Genomic DNA, 18,737 nt, shown 5'->3' on the forward strand with positions numbered 1-18,737 from the left:
TGGACGAAAGTGTGTGTGTGTGTGTGTGTGTGTGTGTGTTTGTGGTCCAACTGTACTTGCACTTGTGGTCCAGCTCATCTTTGGCCTGCATCTCATGGTCGAGCTGCTCCTCCAGCTGATGAAGCTTTTTCTGAAGCTGCTCACACTGATGAGAAAACAAATCGTTATAGTCATTATGTCCCTCATCGCTCCTCTTTTTTTTTAAACCATAATATTAAGACACCCACCTCTTTCTTACTGTCCGAGCAATTCTCCTTATCCTCAGAGTTTTCCTTACAGTCCTGGATCTCCTCCGCCGAGTGGCTGTTGCTTCCCTTCAGCAGCCTGAGAGCGAGACGACAGAGCAGAGCTGTGAGAGTTTTTGACCAAGTTTACCTGAGGTGATTTTCCAGCCATGACAACATCCCGCACCCTCCACTGGTCCAAATCTCTCCAGACGAGTGACGTGCTTCACCCAAAACCACATCCATCATTCCTATTGGTTTGTTAAGCGGGAGCTGGATGTTCATCCGCATGCTCGACTTCACGGCCACCATTCAGGAGGCTTTCATGCTGAAGACCCATGAGCTCATGCCTGCAGAATAAAACCTAGAAAACCTGCACTGTGGAAAAACCAACAGGGCCTGAGGATCCGTCAGACCTTCTTACATCTGGATGATTTTACCTAAAGAGAAACCCTCTAACCCTCCAACCCACACCGTCCACTGCCAACCCTTCACCAGGACGGGGGACTTGTAATGGTGGGCAACTATCTCTGGGAATCATTACACAACTGGGCCACATTACTGAACAATGATCACAGAATCGAAAGCCATTTTGCGGCCACTGTAAAGACCAGTTGCATCTTATTTCTGAATCCATTCCACATCTTTATAAAAACTAGAATACCTGTTGAAATGGTTTGTTTGTTTAGCCACTGGTTTTATTTCGGAAACTATATAAAAGTGACCTGCAGTAATTGAGCCACTGCCGTTGAACCCTGAAGGCCCGAGCTGTCACCTGTTCAGTCAAAGGTCGAAGAAGATCGACTCAGAACCCTGAGCAGAACCCTGAGCTGGTGAATCAGTTGTTGTTGTTGTGCATGCGCTGTTGTCAACGCCGCTGCTACAAAGCGCAGATCGGCTGGTTATCCAACTTTTGAACAAATCACGTGTCCAAATTGCAGCGAATTCAAATCTGCACTTCCTTGTGCCCTCACCAATACACATGCCAAGTGTGAAGTGGATAAGATAAATGGTTCTTTAGATATGTGAGCCATATACGGACAGACTGAGATTTCTGGTAAACTGCAAACTGATGGAAATGACCCAACACTTTCTTCAAAACACACATTGAAGCTGCGATGGAGTCAGTGGAGGGACAGCAAGGTTTTGGATCTCATAAGTACTTGGGGTCACACGTCGGTACAAATCCAAACTTGAGGGGTTGTATCGTAACCCGTCTGTGATTGACAGCATATTGAGAGAAAAGCACAAACTTCTGTGGCCTCCTTGTTTATCACACACTTTATCTCCTTGTTTACTACCGTGCACAGCGTGTTCTTCTGCGTGTGCGGGTCACTTCAGGCCATGACCAGTTCACATTGGAGTCTGATCCTGGCCACATTTTAACAGATAAGGTTTGCAGTGTGAATGTTTGATCAGCTTCCCATAATGTATTCAATTCTGTCTATTGACTTCAGAAGAAGCCTCTTGACTTCATTTCCTGAGCTTCATGCACAAGAGAAGTTACATGAAAAATATATGAACGTTCAGCTGGATTAGCACAAGCCTGAAAAGCAAACACACTCCTGTAGGTTTAATCAGTGATGACTGAAGCACTATAAGACACAGAGGTGCTGCTTTTTTAATTCTCCTCCTCGTGGAGACCGGGGCTTAGGAACTGGACTTCCATCGTGAGCAGAGGGGGCAGTTAAAGGGGCCGTCGGAACAAGGCGGCAGTGTGGAGCTCAAACAGGCAAACAGTGTGTGACTGGTGTGAGTCTGTATTAAAGGTAGGGGTGTGAAGCTGTTTTTTTTTCTGAGGCCCCATTGGCATATTCCTGAACAGGAGAGCTACATTACGAAAATCAACATAAAATCCCACAAATGCTGACAAAACCATATCAAGTTCAATTTTAAAATATAAGATCGGTAAGCATGAATAATAAACACGGGTACAAAAAGGAAAGCTGAGGGTATATTTCAGAATAAAAGACTTACTGGTCCTCCTTGAAGTAGGTGAAGCCGATGAACGGAAGCTGGTTGCCCACGAAGGCTTTGGGAGGAGGAAAGGTCTCAGCATCTCCTTTATCCTCCTCGATGTCGTCGAAGTTGGTGGTGTCGATGTCACTGCTCAGCTCCGGCACAACTGGAGCCACAGCTGGAAGACAGACGCAGAGAGAGAGAGGGAAAGAGAAAGTCATGGAGAGAAAGTGAATGAGGAGGAGGAGGAGGAGGAGGAGGAGGAGGAGGTACAAACCAGCAAAGAAAAATGATGACCATCCAAGATTAAGACCAAAGGGCCGAAGGTATTTCTCTTCTATGTACCTCTTAATATTGAGTTTTTTTTGTTTCCAGTGGTGTTTCTGAGGAGAGTCTTTGCCAACCTTTGGCGGCGCTGGAGGGAGTGAGCTTTCTGCAGGTTGGCACGCGCCCGGCTCCAACTCCTTCCCCCCGCACAGTGCTCGCTTTGTGCCCCACACACACAGCGCCTTTCAAAGAACGAGGCCTAACCTACGCCAGGAGAGTCGACTCCTTCTGCTCTTTAGACGTCTGCACGACAAGCTGACAGAAATGTGTCAAAAGGCCAATCAGATAAAACCTAGCTGCTCACTTAGCCTATAAATGGCTTCCGATTAAGAAAAGAAAAAGCTGCCGTTATGGATGGACTTTCCAGACCAATGCAGTTCTGGATCGGAGCAAAGAGCTCATTTCTGTCGGGTCAGGACTCGAACCCTCAGCTTGACAAACGTGACTGGGAGATGACGGAGAAAATACAGGGAGAGATCAAGTGCGGGAATGAAACAAACGAGGGGGAAATAAAAAAGAAGAAGCAAGAAGAAAAATAAAAGTAAAAGGCCAAATGTGGCGAGACAGAAAGAGACATAGGACGCTCCATGGAGGCCCTTGCGGCATGACTTCCCAGAATGCTCTCTGATAGCGGGCGGCTAATGACAGGCAGCCTTGGCCACAGTGAGAGTGACAGAGCTGGAGCAACCCTCCAAACTTGGGGCTCCCCCTCTCATTAGAGCCGTCCACACAGGCCGCACAGCCTGCCCCGCCCGCCGCTACTGGGGGGGGGCAGGCTACTCGTCCATCCATCCACAGCGCTGGATCCCAGCGTTTAATAAGCCTGATACATGTGAGGACAACATGGAGCCCAAACAGCGGGGGAGTATTGTCATTTCTAAACAAACGCAGAAGGCCGGGAGATTTATGTCGCTCTGTGGGACGCCAGATTCCTGTTTCCAGTGTGTGTGTGTGTGTGTGTGTGTGTGTGTCGGGACACGCATGGCATGAAGGGAGTTTGCACATGCACAGCACAGCAGTGGCCCCGTAGTGGTCTGGTGTTCCAGACTGCCAGGCTGTGATCAGTACTCCTGTCTGTTGTGATAATCAGAGCCAGGTGAAGCCGAGAGGAAAAGAGCCTGTGTGCAATTATACACACACACAGAGGCCCGTTCATATTCCTAATATATTCCCTTTTTACTTCTTTCCTTCCGACTTTAATGACCTGATAAAACTCTAAAAAGGGAGCTTAAGTCATAATGTGCAGTAATCACATTAATGAACATACTTAGTAGAGTATAAACTTGATAAGGAACTAACTGATGGATCATAAACGTTTCAGTATTAAGTGAAAAGTCTAGGTTCACAATGTATGTCCCTCTTTTTGGTTTGGCTGTTGTTATGGTTCCTTTATTTTGCTCCTTCTTACTTTAATATTTTCCACGTTTAATTCCCCATTGAGATGGTATTTTGCCTTATTTCCATTCTGTGTCATTTCAGTCTGTAAATGTAAATTTAACTATACAGAAAAGTTAAATACTAAAATCAGAAGTTGCTTTGTTCCTGACACATTAAAAAACACTCATTCCTCAATATTAGATGTAACGTGCATGAACTTGTGAAGTGATGTAACTCTACTAACTACTGGCAGAGTCATGTAATTAGCCAATAATAATAATAGATAGATCACACAACACAAAGGTAAGTAACTATAATAGTCTCAATATATTAAATGAGATTGATGGTTTACTTCTATTAATATGAGCTTTATTTTCCGTAGTTAAATTTGTATTTTTATATTTTCAGGACAAAGAGCTATTTTCTCTCAGGTCTGTCATTGTGTGTATTGCTAGTGTGGATGGTGCGGCCATAATGTGACATTTTCTCATATCAAACTTTGCACTGTCGTCAAAACACTGCATCAGACAAATAAAGTCCAAAACGTGGGAGTGAAGCTGAATTTGTTAAATTCCTATGCAGCTGGTTTTCCTGCAGGTTTTGTGCATCACATGCTCTGCAGCTCTGTGCAGCCACCAGAGCAACAATGACACATATCAGCAGGGATCATATGTGGAGCATGTGCACCATATATGGAGGCTTCATGGCTGAAAGGGAACAGACCTGCAGAGGAATGAACCAGTGTGATAAGGGGGAAGAGGAAAGTCCCCAAAAAAAGTCACACATCACCAAAGATGGAAAGAGGTTGAACGTGCACCTGGATAGAAGATGTTGAAAAAACGTGCACGTGAACACACTCACTCTCTCGGATGTTGTCGAAGGTCCACTGGTCGTTCTTGAAGAAGGGGTGGCGTTGGATGTCATCCACTCCGGTGCGGCCGAGACGAACCGTCCTGCACAGAGCGAGAGGGACCAGGACTGTGAGCGGAGAGGAGCTCGGCCCAAACACAAAACACACCCCGCCCCGCCCCCTCCACCCACCACCACCATCACCAACATGTCATCCCAAACACACGGCTGAGCAGAGTGACCACTCCGCGCTAACCACACTGACCGGCATGGAGAGCCGCATGACCACTGGTGGACACTGGACACGCCTGAAAACCCTCCTCTAACCAGTCAGAACCTGAGATAATGTGGATCCAGGAGGAGAGAGGGAGCGAAGGAGCGCAGGAGGCATCAGACCTGACGGACTCCGAACACGCCAGCTCGAGCTGCTGCAGCTTTCCCTGCTTCAGGTCTATTTAAAAAACACACTTTCTGTCTCGCTCTCCCCTCCACTGCTGGGTACAGGGCTGGAGGGGTGCGGCACTTTAGGTTTGCCACGTGTGGGACATTCCAGACCGGGCCAAGAGGAAGAGAGAGGGCAGGGGCGGGGAGGAAGAAATAGAATTTTAGAACCCCCCTCCAACCAAGCCAGACTTAAAACGAACTGCGTCTCAAGGAAAGCTGCAGGAGTGCAAAGAGGGAAGTTGGAGCAGCAAATGGAAGGATGTAGAAATGGAAAGTGGCACAGAGAACAGGTAGAAGACATTTATGAGTGTGGAGGGATGAAAAACTTACAGGGGGAGAAGGAGAGAGGTTTACAAATCCAGAAAAGAAGAAGATGGCAGTGCTCAGAGGAATGATGGTGGAGAGGAGGGATGGTGACAGAGTGTTGAATGTGAGTGTGTGTGTCTGTGTGTGTCGGTGTGTGGTGTGAGAGAATAGTGAGTAAGAAGGTAAATAAACAGTGAGGAAAAATGAAAGGCAGCTCTGTTCTGAAGCAGAAAGGGCCTGTGTGAGTGTGTGGGTGTGTGTGTCCTCCTGGGGGGTGGAGTTACTAATGTAAACAGGAAGTGGTTTCTTCCAGGGGGATGGACCAGAACGAGACCCACACCCCTACATCCATTCATCTCACGTCTACCTTTAATACTGATAATGAGTTGGGACAAATATTAAACTCGCCCTGTTTGTATTGAGCTGGTGGGATCAGCACTATTTAATCCTCGGTATTCACTCTATATTTAAAAAAAAGATTAGTGCATCAATATTCTGTATTTTATTTTTGTCAGTAAATACAAAGTCGACACAAATAACAAACTGACCCTTTGAGAAAACAGTTCAGGTCAAAAACCCTACCTCATCCATGTTAGTAGACGGGACATGTTGGGGTTGTCCTTCGGGATGTTTACCCTCATCAAATGCTGCTAAAAACTTTAATCTTGATGATGTTTTCCTACACGTGGCTTCTATTGCACTTCTGTCCGTCCTGGGAGAGGGATCCCTCACATGTGGCTCTCTCTGAGGTTTCTACGTATTTTTACCCTGTAAAAGGTTTTTTTAAGTAGTTTTTCCTTACTCTTGCTGATGGGACAGAGGATGTCACACCCTGTCACACCCAGTTAAAGCCCTATGAGACGAATTGTAATTTGTGATTATGGGCTATACAAAAAAAATCTGATTGATTGATTGACATGGACCAAACTAAAAATGAAAGTACTCACAGTTCTTATCACACTTGTGTTTGTCCAAGTGTTTTTCTGGGAAGTTTGGTTTTATTTAGACATTTAATAACGAGGGGGGGGGGGGGGTGAAATGTCATGATTGACAGCAGGAACTGACTGGTTATTGGTTGAGCATATTGGTTTGGCAGGACCTTGAGAGCAAGACTTCACTCCACGATCATCTGGTTCTATATGAGATTCAAAGCGCAATATGGTCGCGTCAGTATCCAGATATTTTAGCACTTTATTATCTAGATCTTTATTCATCATCTATAGAGTAGAAAACTATAAGGTCTCCAGTGATTGGATAAGAATTTCTATGTCAGTGTGTTGAAATCAGGACATAAGAAATGAAGGAATACAAAAAAATATAAGAAAGCTGAAAAAAGAATAAAAAGGGACAAAGTGAGAAAAGAAAGAGTTCCAATCTGAGCGGCAGCTGCAACAACAGGCTGCAATTAGGTCTCCTTATTCTATCCTACAATCCAAACAACACAATTACGCTGGTGTGTCGTGCAGCTATGAGTACAGTAGTAAAATAAGAAAAGGAAAAAGACGAGCACATATCCAGACGTCTGCACAAGCGGCACAGCCTTATATTGTGAAACGCTCCCTTTTCTTTCTTGGGAACAAACCACAATGTGTCGTATTTTTTGTGTTGTTGTTATTATTTATAGTTCCATGTGCAGACCTGTCAGTGAGGAAGGCACAGATCAGGTCTCTGGCATCCTGAGACATCTCCACATCATCCGGGAAGACCAGTGTGTTCTTGTGGTTCATGATCTTCCCATAAGTTCCCACCAAGGACTCAGCATAGAAGGGAGTTTCACCTGTTGATGAAAATACATCTTTTTACTCCACAGCATTTTTAATAATATGCAGCAAATATATTAGTGCACAAAACTACAGCTGGATGAGCAGTGGGTCACTTACCAACAAACAGCTCGTATATAAATACTCCCACAGACCACCAGTCACACTCCCGGCCGTAGTAACCGTCCCCCCCCTGGGACTGGAGCACCTCGGGGGAGATGTAGTCCGGCGTGCCCACAGCTGTGTCGCAGTGCACCATGCCCGTCTGCAGACACACAAATACACAACATTGACCCCTGAGATGAAAACACAAATTCAATATCAGTCACGGAAGTGAAGGTGGTGGAGTTCAGTGCTCTAAGTTAAAATGTAAAAGGCTTAATTAGTGATATTAGCCATAAATCAAACTATGGTGAAATGTTACCGTGTTGTGACTTTCATGTAAAACTCCCTGATTGTTCCCAACCTTTCCCGTATATACAAATACATAAATATATATGTATATGCTGAGTTTAGGGTAAAAATCTCTCTTACTCTGTTTTGCACTGAAGAAAGAAACTGTACACTGAACACTGTTTGCTGGAGCGTAAATGTTTGGATCCACTCGTGACCCAGTTATTTTCAAACTGCTGTGGTAAAAAACAAAAAGTGTTTTCCTGACTCCCGGCAGAGGCAGAACCTGCACCGGACCGAGGATTGGTTTGTTTAACGTAACAACCTCTGGAGAACTTGCAAAAACAACCTGATGCAACAGTAGCAGCACAGGGTGTCATGTCACCGTCTGAACACTTGGTGGTGCACTAGAGCCCCCCAAAGAAAAGTAGAGGAAACTGAGACTGACACAGAAATGTCAAGTCACTGATGGTAGATCATTTCCGTCCAGATGTCAGGTCTTCATATTTCATAAATCTACTCTCAAATACATCCACTGCTACGTTATGAGTCGTGTGGACCCCACAGCTCGAGCCTTCTTTCTGTCCTCAAACTCTAAATAAACATAGAGAAGCAGCGTTACATTTTTTTAATGTATATCAAAGAATTTTTTTTGATAAATGCTGAAGATGTTACAGTTTGCCTTTTATTAAATCGAATAGTTACTGATTTCTTATTCTGAAGTGTTACTTTTACTGTTGTTTGAATTATTACCTCCACCAAAGAGTTTTTTTTGTTTTTGTTTATTTGTCAGAATACGCAAAACAACAGCATGTATTTCTAATAAACTAGGTTTAGGGGACTGATATTTATTGTGAGTGTGTGAATCTTGGTGCAGATCCAAATAAAAATGTGGATCCTGGGAATTTAGATGTGGATTCATCAGGGGACTGTTACACATAGGTGGAGGTACTGTATGTGCTCTACCGAGTGCCATTCTGGTTGTCATATTTGCTTTTATTCTCGATTTAACTCTTTTTAAATTCCTTTCTTAAATTGCCCGGCTTTTGATCTGTGTACTGCATTTAAATATGCCTTATTTAAGTAATCAAGGAGTTTCTCTAAAGAATCAAGAGGCAAATATTATTCTAACATATCTAGTTCCTGGTTGCTTAGACAACTGCTGTAGGTCCATGACCTTTGAAAGTAACAACACGACCGCGGGGGTCACCTACCGAGTCCATCTTCATGCAGGTGCCGAAGTCGGCCAGCTTGAGGTGTCCGTGTTCGTCCAGCAGCATGTTGTCGGGCTTGACGTCCCGGTGGATGAAGCCCATGGAGTGGATGGTGTCCAGCGCCAGCACCACTTCGGCCGTGTAGAAGCGAGCCCACTTCTCTGGCATGTCATAGTTCATGGTGAGCGTCACCAAGTCGCCTCCAGGCATGAACTCCATCACCATGTAGAGGTGACGGTCGTCTTGGAAAGCACAGCACAGCTACGAGACAACAGACGTGAGGTCAGTTAAAGACCACACTGCAGAGTCACCTTGAGAAATCTGGTTGGATTTATAATAAGCCGATTCTAAGATCATTATCTCCACCCGGGAAAAAAATAACATTATTGTGGAGGTGGCTCGGAGAGAACCTCCATGTGAACCAGGGAGAGGGGATAGGCACAGCTGAGACAAGTCCAATCAACTCTCCCTGGATTGAAAAGGCAGCAACTGAGCTGCCACACGAGAGAGAGACTTCATGAGGGACACAGAGAGACACTGAGCTGCCACATGAGAGAGAGACTTCATGAGGGACACAGAGAGACACTGAGCTGCCACATGAGAGAGACTTCATGAGGGACACAGAGAGACACTGAGCTGCCACATGAGAGAGAGAGAGACTTCATGAGGGACACTGAGAGACACCGAGCTGCCACATGAGAGAGAGACTTCATGAGGGACACAGAGAGACACTGAGCTGCCACAAGAGAGAGAGACTTCATGAGGGACACAGAGAGACACTGAGCTGCCACATGAGAGAGACTTCATGAGGGACACTGAGAGACACCGAGCTGCCACATGAGAGAGAGAGAGACTTCATGAGGGACACAGAGAGACACTGAGCTGCCACATGAGAGAGACTTCATGAGGGACACAGAGAGACACTGAGCTACCACACGAGAGAGAGAGAGACTTCATGAGGGACACAGAGAGACACTGAGCTGCCACACGAGAGAGAGACTTCGTGAGGGACACAGAGAGACACTGAGCTGCCACATGAGAGAGAGACTTCGTGAGGGACACAGAGAGACACTGAGCTGCCACATGAGAGAGAGACTTCGTGAGGGACACAGAGAGACACTGAGCTGCCACATGAGAGAGAGACTTCGTGAGGGACACAGAGAGACACTGAGCTGCCACACGAGAGAGAGAGACTTCATGAGGGACACAGAGAGACACTGAGCTGCCACATGAGAGAGAGACTTCATGAGGGACACAGAGAGACACTGAGCTGCCACATGAGAGAGAGACTTCGTGAGGGACACAGAGAGACACTGAGCTGCCACATGAGAGAGAGACTTCATGAGGGACACAGAGAGACACTGAGCTGCCACATGAGAGAGACTTCATGAGGGACACAGAGAGACACTGAGCTGCCACACGAGAGAGAGACTTCATGAGGGACACAGAGAGACACTGAGCTGCCACACGAGAGAGACTTCATGAGGGACACAGAGAGACACTGAGCTGCCACGAGAGAGAGAGAGACTTCATGAGGGACACTGAGAGACACTGAGAGATACTAAGCTGCCACATGAGAGAGAGAGAGACTTCATTAGAGATCCTGAGAGACACTGAGCTGCCACATGAGAGAGAGACTTCATGAGGGACACTGAGAGACACTGAGAGATACTAAGCTGCCACTTGAGAGAGAGACTTCATGAGGGACACTTGGAGACACTGAGCTGCCACGAGAGACTTCATGAGAGACCCTGAGAGACACACAGACCCTGAAAGACACTTAGCTGCCATGTTTATAATAACATTAGGAATGCGAGGATGATAACAACTACATGTTGGGTTTGTCCAAACATCTAGCAAAGCTCAGTACAGTCAGTGCCGAAGGAAAAGAGCACATGTTTCTGTCGTTTCACTATAATCACCTTAAATAAAAAATGAGAAGCCAATATAAAGCATGTGCACACCTGAACCACCCAGGGGCTGTTGGAGAAGGCCATGATGTGCCTCTCCTCCCAGAAGAACGCAGAGTCCGACCGCTTGATCATCTCAAATTTGTTGAGCTGCTTCATGGCGTAGACCTTCTGCGAGGCCTTGTGTCGGACCTGGAGGTGGGGGTGGGGGTGGGGGTGGGGGGAGGCGGAAGAGAACATGTTGGTGTACATTCAGTTATAACTCTTCAAGGACAATGAGAGCAAGAAGACAGTAAGAGGGTCGCAGTGACCAAGATAAGACCAGAGAGGCACAGAGGGGGAATCCATAATTGTAGTACACACCCATACAAAGACATGCTTACACAGGATTTCAAGCACAAACACACCAAGCCCCCACACAGACACCCCCACACCAGACTTCACCCTGCTCTCCGACACACGCTGAGCCAGTCCAGACTTGTTCTACCACAAGACATTCAGCAGAAAGCAGACTTCCATCAGCGCGCGACACATACACACACACATCTGGAAGAACTGGGAGTTTATAGGGAAACGTATCTTTGCCAGATCACTTTTATGAGACCATAGTCAAATACTTTGGTCGAGAAAGATGCAAATTATATCTGAAACACCCAAAATAGCTCGTGGCTGCTGCTGCACAGTTTGTGTTTGTTTGGGAGATTCACAGATTGTTGCTCCCTCTGCTGGTTCACCTTTCTGGAATTCTGCTGCAAACTGCTGCATTTGTAAACATCTGTGCAGCTTCCTCACAATCGAAGCACGAAACCGCTGAAAGACTTGAAGTCAAAGGGGGCAAACACACACACGCAGACACACACACACACACGCATCGATTAACCCTTAACGGAGAGGAACACCTCACCAGCTGCACTTCTCCGAACGCTCCTCTCCCGATCAACTTCACTTTTTTGAAGTCGTCCAGCTTCACCTGCACCTCCTGCAGCTGACTCACGGCCTTTTCATCTGTGGAAAGGACACACACAGACACACACATGATACCATAGCAACTCAAAGGTCGACCTGCAGCCATGTGGGTTTGCGTGTTGCATAATTTTGTTGAAAACACAATGGGTTGTCTGAGATTTGTCCTTAAACAAAGATACAGTGCACAAAAACTCAAAAGCTGTACATGGGTCACAAATTTCTTTCTTTTTGCAATTAACTTGAATGCAAACATTTCACAGAGATTATTCTACTAATCTCTTCTTTGGACGTTTGCATGTAACCTTTAGACTTGAGATAAAACCAGGTGGAGATTTTCTTGCAAAGTTTGAAGACTGTGATTATTTAAAACCAAAAAGATCCCATACATTTAGTTTTTTGTGCATTAACTAACATGTTGTAGTTCGTCGTGTCAGAGTGTTGTTGTTGTATCAGCGTAAGTTTGAGAATCAGACACACAACTTACATCGATTAAGAAACGCGTCGATATTTTTGTTTTTCCTCAGAGCTGGATAATTCAGATCATTCGACAGGGCCTTGACAGAATCCTGAAAGACAGAAAAAACAAAGTACAATCACACATTTTACCAATGTAGAAACATGAAACAGGACATATAATCCAGGTTTACCCTGATCAGTGTATTAAAAGCCTTATCAATAATATGTTTGCCACGCAAAATAAGACATACACTGGTAAGAGCTAATTTTATTAACACTTACGTTACAATAATTAAATAAATATGATGTCTTTGTTTGGATTGAAAGTATAATGATGTTTCAAAGCTGAATTCAAGTATCAACTATAATGGAATGATAAAATAATATTTTCATTTGAGTCTGACCAAAATTAATATATTTTCTGCACTGTTTATTCTGTAATAATAAAACTAAAGGATGTAAGGAAGGAAGTAAGGAAGTAAGGAAGTAAAAAAGGAATAACATTATTGTGAGTAAGGTTCCCCCGAGTGAAACATGAGCTCTTATAGCCAAACTTGGACAGTCGGTCGAATTTAAATACAAAGCAAGTCCTACAACGATAAAAGCTTGTCACATGATGCTTTAACAGCCCCCTGTCCGAGCAACAGACCACCTACACCCGTTCCAGTTTTAAAAAAACAACACACACACACACACACACACTCTCTCTTTGCAGGCCACACTAAAAGCCGGGGGCCTCTTTAGTGTCATCAGCGCTTAAATCGGCGGTGTTGGGTTTCAAGAAGATCTAAAATGTCTCTGTGATCCCAACGCATGAGGCTGGGAGGGGAGTTGAGCAGGTGGGCAGGGTGGAGTGTGTGTGTGTGTGTATGTGTGTGTGTGTGTGTGTGGAGGGGGCAGCAGAGTTTGACCTTCTGTTCCCCAAAAACAGGGGTCAATTGGAGTCATCCATGCCTCTATGTGTGTGTGTGTGTGTGTGTGTGTGTGTTGGGGCGAGGGCGGGCCCCGTTTGTCAGGGGACATACGAGTGGGTGGTGCATCAGCATGTGGAACAATTCTGCACCTTTAAATAGCAGTGGTGAGGAGAGACCCCCCCACACCGCACCTCAGACGGTTGGAAATAAGACCTGAAGCCTCAGAAGCTATTGTGGGACAAACAGCTTATGGGTCAGGATTCAGCTTGAGCACTCAAGGGTTTGTGATCGTTTTACACTGTGTGTGTGTGTGGGTGTATGTGGGTGTGTGTGTGTGGAGTTTTCCACCATGACGAGCTCTGTCATGTCTCTAATTACAGCAAAATAAAATGATGAAAAAAGGTTGATTTATCATAAACGAGTTTTCTCAAACAACAATGAAACACGGCGAAGGTTGCAGGTCCTTAAACTGATCACACACACACACACACACACACACACACACACACACACACACACACACACACACACACACACACACACACACACACACACACACACACACACACACACACACACACACACACACACACACACACACACACACACACACACTTCCCAAAAGATTCACTTCATATTAAATTTCTGTGTCATCTCTCCATCAATCACCGAGAACTAAATGAAAACCAAGAAATCACATGAGAGATGCCCAGATTCAACATGATGGATCAGCTCAGGCGTTGAAACGGACATGAAGTTGATCATGTTTCAGCCTTGACGTGAACAAACCACATTAGACACATGGTTTGAGGAAATATCATGAAAATCACCCCTCAAAACAGACCACCACATTGTTTGTGTTGCTACAGAAATCCCTGACCTCATGTTACGTCATATAAACAGCAATAAATTCCACAAACTGAAGATGCACACTTTTTAAGTTTGGGGGGAAAAGGGAGCGCTCACATGGAGCTAATGCTTGGTACAGTCAGATCTGAGGTACTGGAATCAGATAAAACTCGGGTTCATCTTTAAATCATCTGTTGTCTTCATCATTTCAAAGCAATAAGAATCATAACTGTAGAATAACTGCGTAAGAACTGGAACTGCGGAGGGACCGAGCTCCACCGAGGCTCCTGATCCACTCAAGCATTTAATGGCTTCTTCCTTTAATCATGCTTCACTCTTCCACTAAAGTTCATGGACATCGGTTCAGTAGGTTTATCTGCTGACTAACAAACAAAAAAACAACAAACGTAATCTATGTGATGAGTAATCAAACAAACATTTCTTCCTTGGGGGAGACTAGGATTTTGTTAAGTAATTTACACATTTTCCATTTATTTCCGAGACTCTTTGCTCATAGAAAAGTCCGAAGAGGTCCTAACATACAAGTTGGAGTTTGAATAAGGAGGTCTGGACAAGTTTAGAGACATTTAGTACAAGAACAATCCACCAGACCTTTATCTTAATCCCCAGTTAGACAAAGTAAAATAATGGAACAGTTTACAATTTCAGCCTCTGTGAGTTTCATGCCAACAACGAACAAATAAAATACATTCATCCTGTTTTCTTTGGCTCCTGTGACTCCTGCTTCTGTTATATGAGGCCAGTCAACCTGCATTTTCTCCTGGTGCTCGTCAGATTTTTACCTGTGGAATCTGGACAAATCTGAACATGACTGTGCAGTTCCAGCAGGGCTGTGTGTCCTGAACACTGACACTCCCCCGAACCCCAGACTCCACTGTGAGCTGCCACAGTCCCAGAGCGAGTTCAGCTGCAGCACTGGAGCTCAGAGAACAAGTCTAAAAGTTTAAAATGACCCAGCTCAAACAGATCCAGTCTCCTAGGGGCCTGCCCCTGATAGACACTTTAGACCTGCCTGGAATTGTTCCTCGGCTTCCTGATTTAAATCATGCATTTCCTTATGCAGTATCGGAGTGGTACACGTCTTTACAATCTTCACAAAGGAGTTGTCACATACCTCTGACACATATTTGCATGATAGCTCCAATCAATCAGTATATCTTGTTGATGGACACGTGATGCATACGTCCTGTCTGAGGTTTCTAATACACACAAAGTAAATCATATATATATGATTTACTTTGTACTGACGCATTTTCAATGTGTTGTTATGTGTTAGCACTGAAAATGCTGATGAGGGAAGAGTCCTATCTCTTCTGTCTACATGCTCCCCTGAAGTACACGTGCTGCCTTTGTTCCTGCTATAAATCTACCATTGTTACTCTTGTTATATATATATAACCACATTCAAAAAATATTTCCTCACTGGGTTTGTTAAGTTTTATCATAAAACTTTTTTCTTTGATTGTTCCAGATCAGCAGTGGTTGTCGCGTTTGACGCCTCTGTAAAGATACACAGCTACATTAAAGATAAACTGTACAATTAATACATTTATAGTTTTTTTGACATACTTAAAATGATTCGACCGACCAGCAAATCATCACATTTCAGGAGCCGGAAAACTGCAAGTACTTAAAGTGCTTGTGTTTGACAAATTACTTAAACAATCAATTAATTGATCAACTAATCAGTTAAAAAAAGACCGACAATTAAACTGATTGAATGATCTGAAACAATCGAATAGTCAATTTGTTCCATCAATAGGAAATTCATCAGCAATAAGTCAAAATGGTAAATAATTTTTGGTTCAATGCTTCTAAAATGAGACAATTTGTGCTTGTTTATGCTTTGATTCATTTTATCAACACCTTTAGGTTTGCGACTGCTGTTCGGACAAAACAGGACATTTAAAGACGTTGTTGTTACAGCGCAAAAAAACTAAAACACACAGTAACTTGAACCTTTTGTACGAAAAGCTTCATCGCGTTAAACCAAAATCCTTTGTTCCACAAAAAAGCTTCAACAAACAATCTTTTGTGCAAACACAACACAAATAATTGCGGACAAACAGGAAACAGCGATGTGAGGTCACGCAGAGGGGGTTATCTCCATCTGAATTGCAGGAAGTGACTTCAGCTTCCTGCAAGGTAGCTCCTCGCATTAGTCGCCAGGGTGGCCATTGTTATTTCCACTACTCTGCTGCTCTGAGCCCCAATGCAGCCGAGAGCGGGGGGGCTCACACTGATAAGTGACGACTGTTGAGGTGATGGGATTAAACTGGTTTATTACATGTGGTGGTCTGGTGGTGAAGGGAGTCAGGGGTTGTCTATGTGAAGCTGAAAGTATAGAGGCTTTACACTGGATTTCACTCGTGACTCATCACCACTTGGAATAGACGCGGTCCCACCGGCAGGAACTAATGCAGACAGAGAGGTTGTTTATGTAGTGATTAATATAAACAACATTAAATCTCCTTTGACTTGTAAATGATGCAACTGAGCGTCTCCACACGGGGAACATCCTCTGACTAAAGGTCCATGTAGAGGCATCTATCTCCAGATTGTCTTTACCTTTGCCATTTAACGTCAAATTCCATTTTGACCACGTATGCTGTGTTGCAGAAGGTCAGAGGTCGGGGCTCAGCAGGGACAATAGTGTTATCAAAGTTGCTTGAGCACATTCTTGGGACAGGTCACCCAGGGGGCGCGTCAACACGAGGCAACAGCAGAAAGACCGAACAGGTAATCACAAGGAGACAGCGCCGGAATGTTGGGAGGAGAGAGATAAATCACTGACCCACAGCTCCTCCATGATCTTTACCTCTGCCAAGCAGGTTGTGTTATCAATGGCATTTTGTTTGTTGTTTTGTTTCTTAGGGCAGCGTTGAATGTCCAAAATATATTCACAGTATTATCAAATCATCACGATGCCATAGGGCAGCATAGGATAGGCCCACAGTTCGGTACAATAGGATGGTCCTACACTGTAATAGGATATATGGGACTATATCGTGATACGATAAGCTAACAATTCAAAACAATAGACCCTACAATGCGAAATGATATGCCAACAATTCACTCACATACGATTGGCCTACAACTCCATATGATACGGAACTATAGGGCTACAAGTCGGTACAATAGGCCTATAACTCCATAGGAAATGACACTACACAATAAACTTTGTTAGACCCACTAGGGGGGAACTGAATGTCACCTTACACACAGAACAAACAACTGGCAAGAGAAAATCCTACAAGTCTCAAAGCAGATAAACATTTGGATGTCCTTCAATCCTTCACTCATACGACAACAACAGATACGCTGTCCCTGCTCGCTCCAGCTGTTTGCGTGAGACGCGTGTTTGTGTATGTGTGTGTGTGTGTGTGTGTGTGTGTGTGCTCAGGACGAAATCATTGCTCAGATCAACTCACCAGTAACGTCTCCAGGTTCAGAGCCGCCTGCGGGCTCCTCATGAGGGACTCGAGCTTGTGGATCCGGCTCTCGAGCCTGCTCTCCGCTCCCGGCATGATCACAGCAGATCCCAGCGGATCAAAGCCGCTCACATGAAACACAGACACACAATAAGAACCTGTGGGCCCGAGTTCGAGCCGCTCAGTGTCTCATGCCCGCTCCTCTGAGTTGGTCAAGTTAATAATTCATACGCTGTTTCATTAATGTCTCAGCGGAACCCGAGCACACTTCCTCCTTTTCTGTTCTGTTCTGTTCTTTTCTCTCCTGTTCTCTTCTGTTCTTCTCTGTTCTCTCGGACGCGTTTCTCTCTCAGGTGCGTCTCGTCTGTTTTCAGGTTCAGAAACAACCTGATCTCAGCTCAACGTGTCTGGGCTGCGGGAAGCGACGTCAAGCTGGAGCAGGAGGCGAGGAGACTTCCGGTGGAAACTGTCAAACTAAAACTGTGTGAAAAAGAAGAACAACACCCTAAAGAGGAAAAAGCCTGCTCTAATGATAACTTATACTTTAACCCAATAGGGTTCTATCTTTTTAAAGTTCTGATGAGCAAAATAGAGAAATATAAAAAAGACTTTGTAATTCTTACTTGCAAGTATTTTGCTTATGCTGCATCTCATGTTATTGGATAAGGTTTATAAGTGAATGTTATGTGCATGTTTAAAAGTTGTGAGTGGGGATGGATTAACTGCTGCACAAGATTTAAAACACACAAGCCTCGAACTCATTTAATTTCATGTAAAATCTATTTATTTTGTATCTATTCATATTTCAACATCTTCTTGACAAAAGTGAACCAACATATAGAAGCGTGATTAAAAAAAACACTTCACTCATGTATTTTATATATGTGGCCTTTATTAGTTGAAATGGTAAGGTTTAACTTGGCATCTTCCATGTGACAAATGGGCTAGGCTACATAAGATAAGTTTGACTGAAGTTAGTGAGTGCTTTTATTCTGAAGGCAGTGAGGTACATCCGGTAATGGATTGCATTACCTTAGATAACTTTAACAGAATCCACCCTAAATACCTCCCCTCTTTACCTGAGGACTAATTATGGTTTGGATGACTCCACTCCCGCACATTTGTTCTGTACCCAACCTCTGTACAGCTCAGGGTATCACCCCCCCCCCCCCCCCCCCCCCATCTCACATCCACCAGCCACAGCTCGAATTCCTGCCCTCTTATCTCATCCATCGGATTTACCATCACTGCACAGTCTCGACCAACTTTCAGTATTTCAGGAATGTTGATGCACCGCATGCAGACGAGCTGCCACTAAAAATAGAAGTTTACAGGAA

At 44.5% G+C, this 18,737-nt stretch overlaps 1 protein-coding gene across 1 annotated transcript in view; it reads right to left on the reverse strand.

Moving 5' to 3' along the window:
• The window catches only part of LOC128460277 (rho-associated protein kinase 2), a 33,123-nt gene extending 15,295 nt beyond the window's left edge, over window positions 1-17,828 (reverse strand). The window contains exons 1-11 of the mRNA XM_053445385.1: window positions 17,401-17,828; window positions 12,214-12,295; window positions 11,668-11,768; window positions 10,818-10,955; window positions 8,854-9,114; window positions 7,367-7,511; window positions 7,125-7,263; window positions 4,749-4,840; window positions 2,202-2,361; window positions 228-324; window positions 57-145 (exon numbers count right to left, since the gene is read on the reverse strand). Coding sequence (XP_053301360.1) covers window positions 57-145; window positions 228-324; window positions 2,202-2,361; window positions 4,749-4,840; window positions 7,125-7,263; window positions 7,367-7,511; window positions 8,854-9,114; window positions 10,818-10,955; window positions 11,668-11,768; window positions 12,214-12,295; window positions 17,401-17,496 — 1,400 coding nt within the window. The 5' untranslated portion in view covers window positions 17,497-17,828. The remainder of the gene's footprint in view (window positions 1-56; window positions 146-227; window positions 325-2,201; window positions 2,362-4,748; window positions 4,841-7,124; window positions 7,264-7,366; window positions 7,512-8,853; window positions 9,115-10,817; window positions 10,956-11,667; window positions 11,769-12,213; window positions 12,296-17,400) is intronic.
• Window positions 17,829-18,737: the final 909 nt, after the last annotated feature.

This window comes from Pleuronectes platessa, chromosome 17 (genome assembly GCF_947347685.1).
Source record: "Pleuronectes platessa chromosome 17, fPlePla1.1, whole genome shotgun sequence".
In the NCBI taxonomy this organism is placed as follows: Eukaryota; Metazoa; Chordata; class Actinopteri; order Pleuronectiformes; family Pleuronectidae; genus Pleuronectes; species Pleuronectes platessa.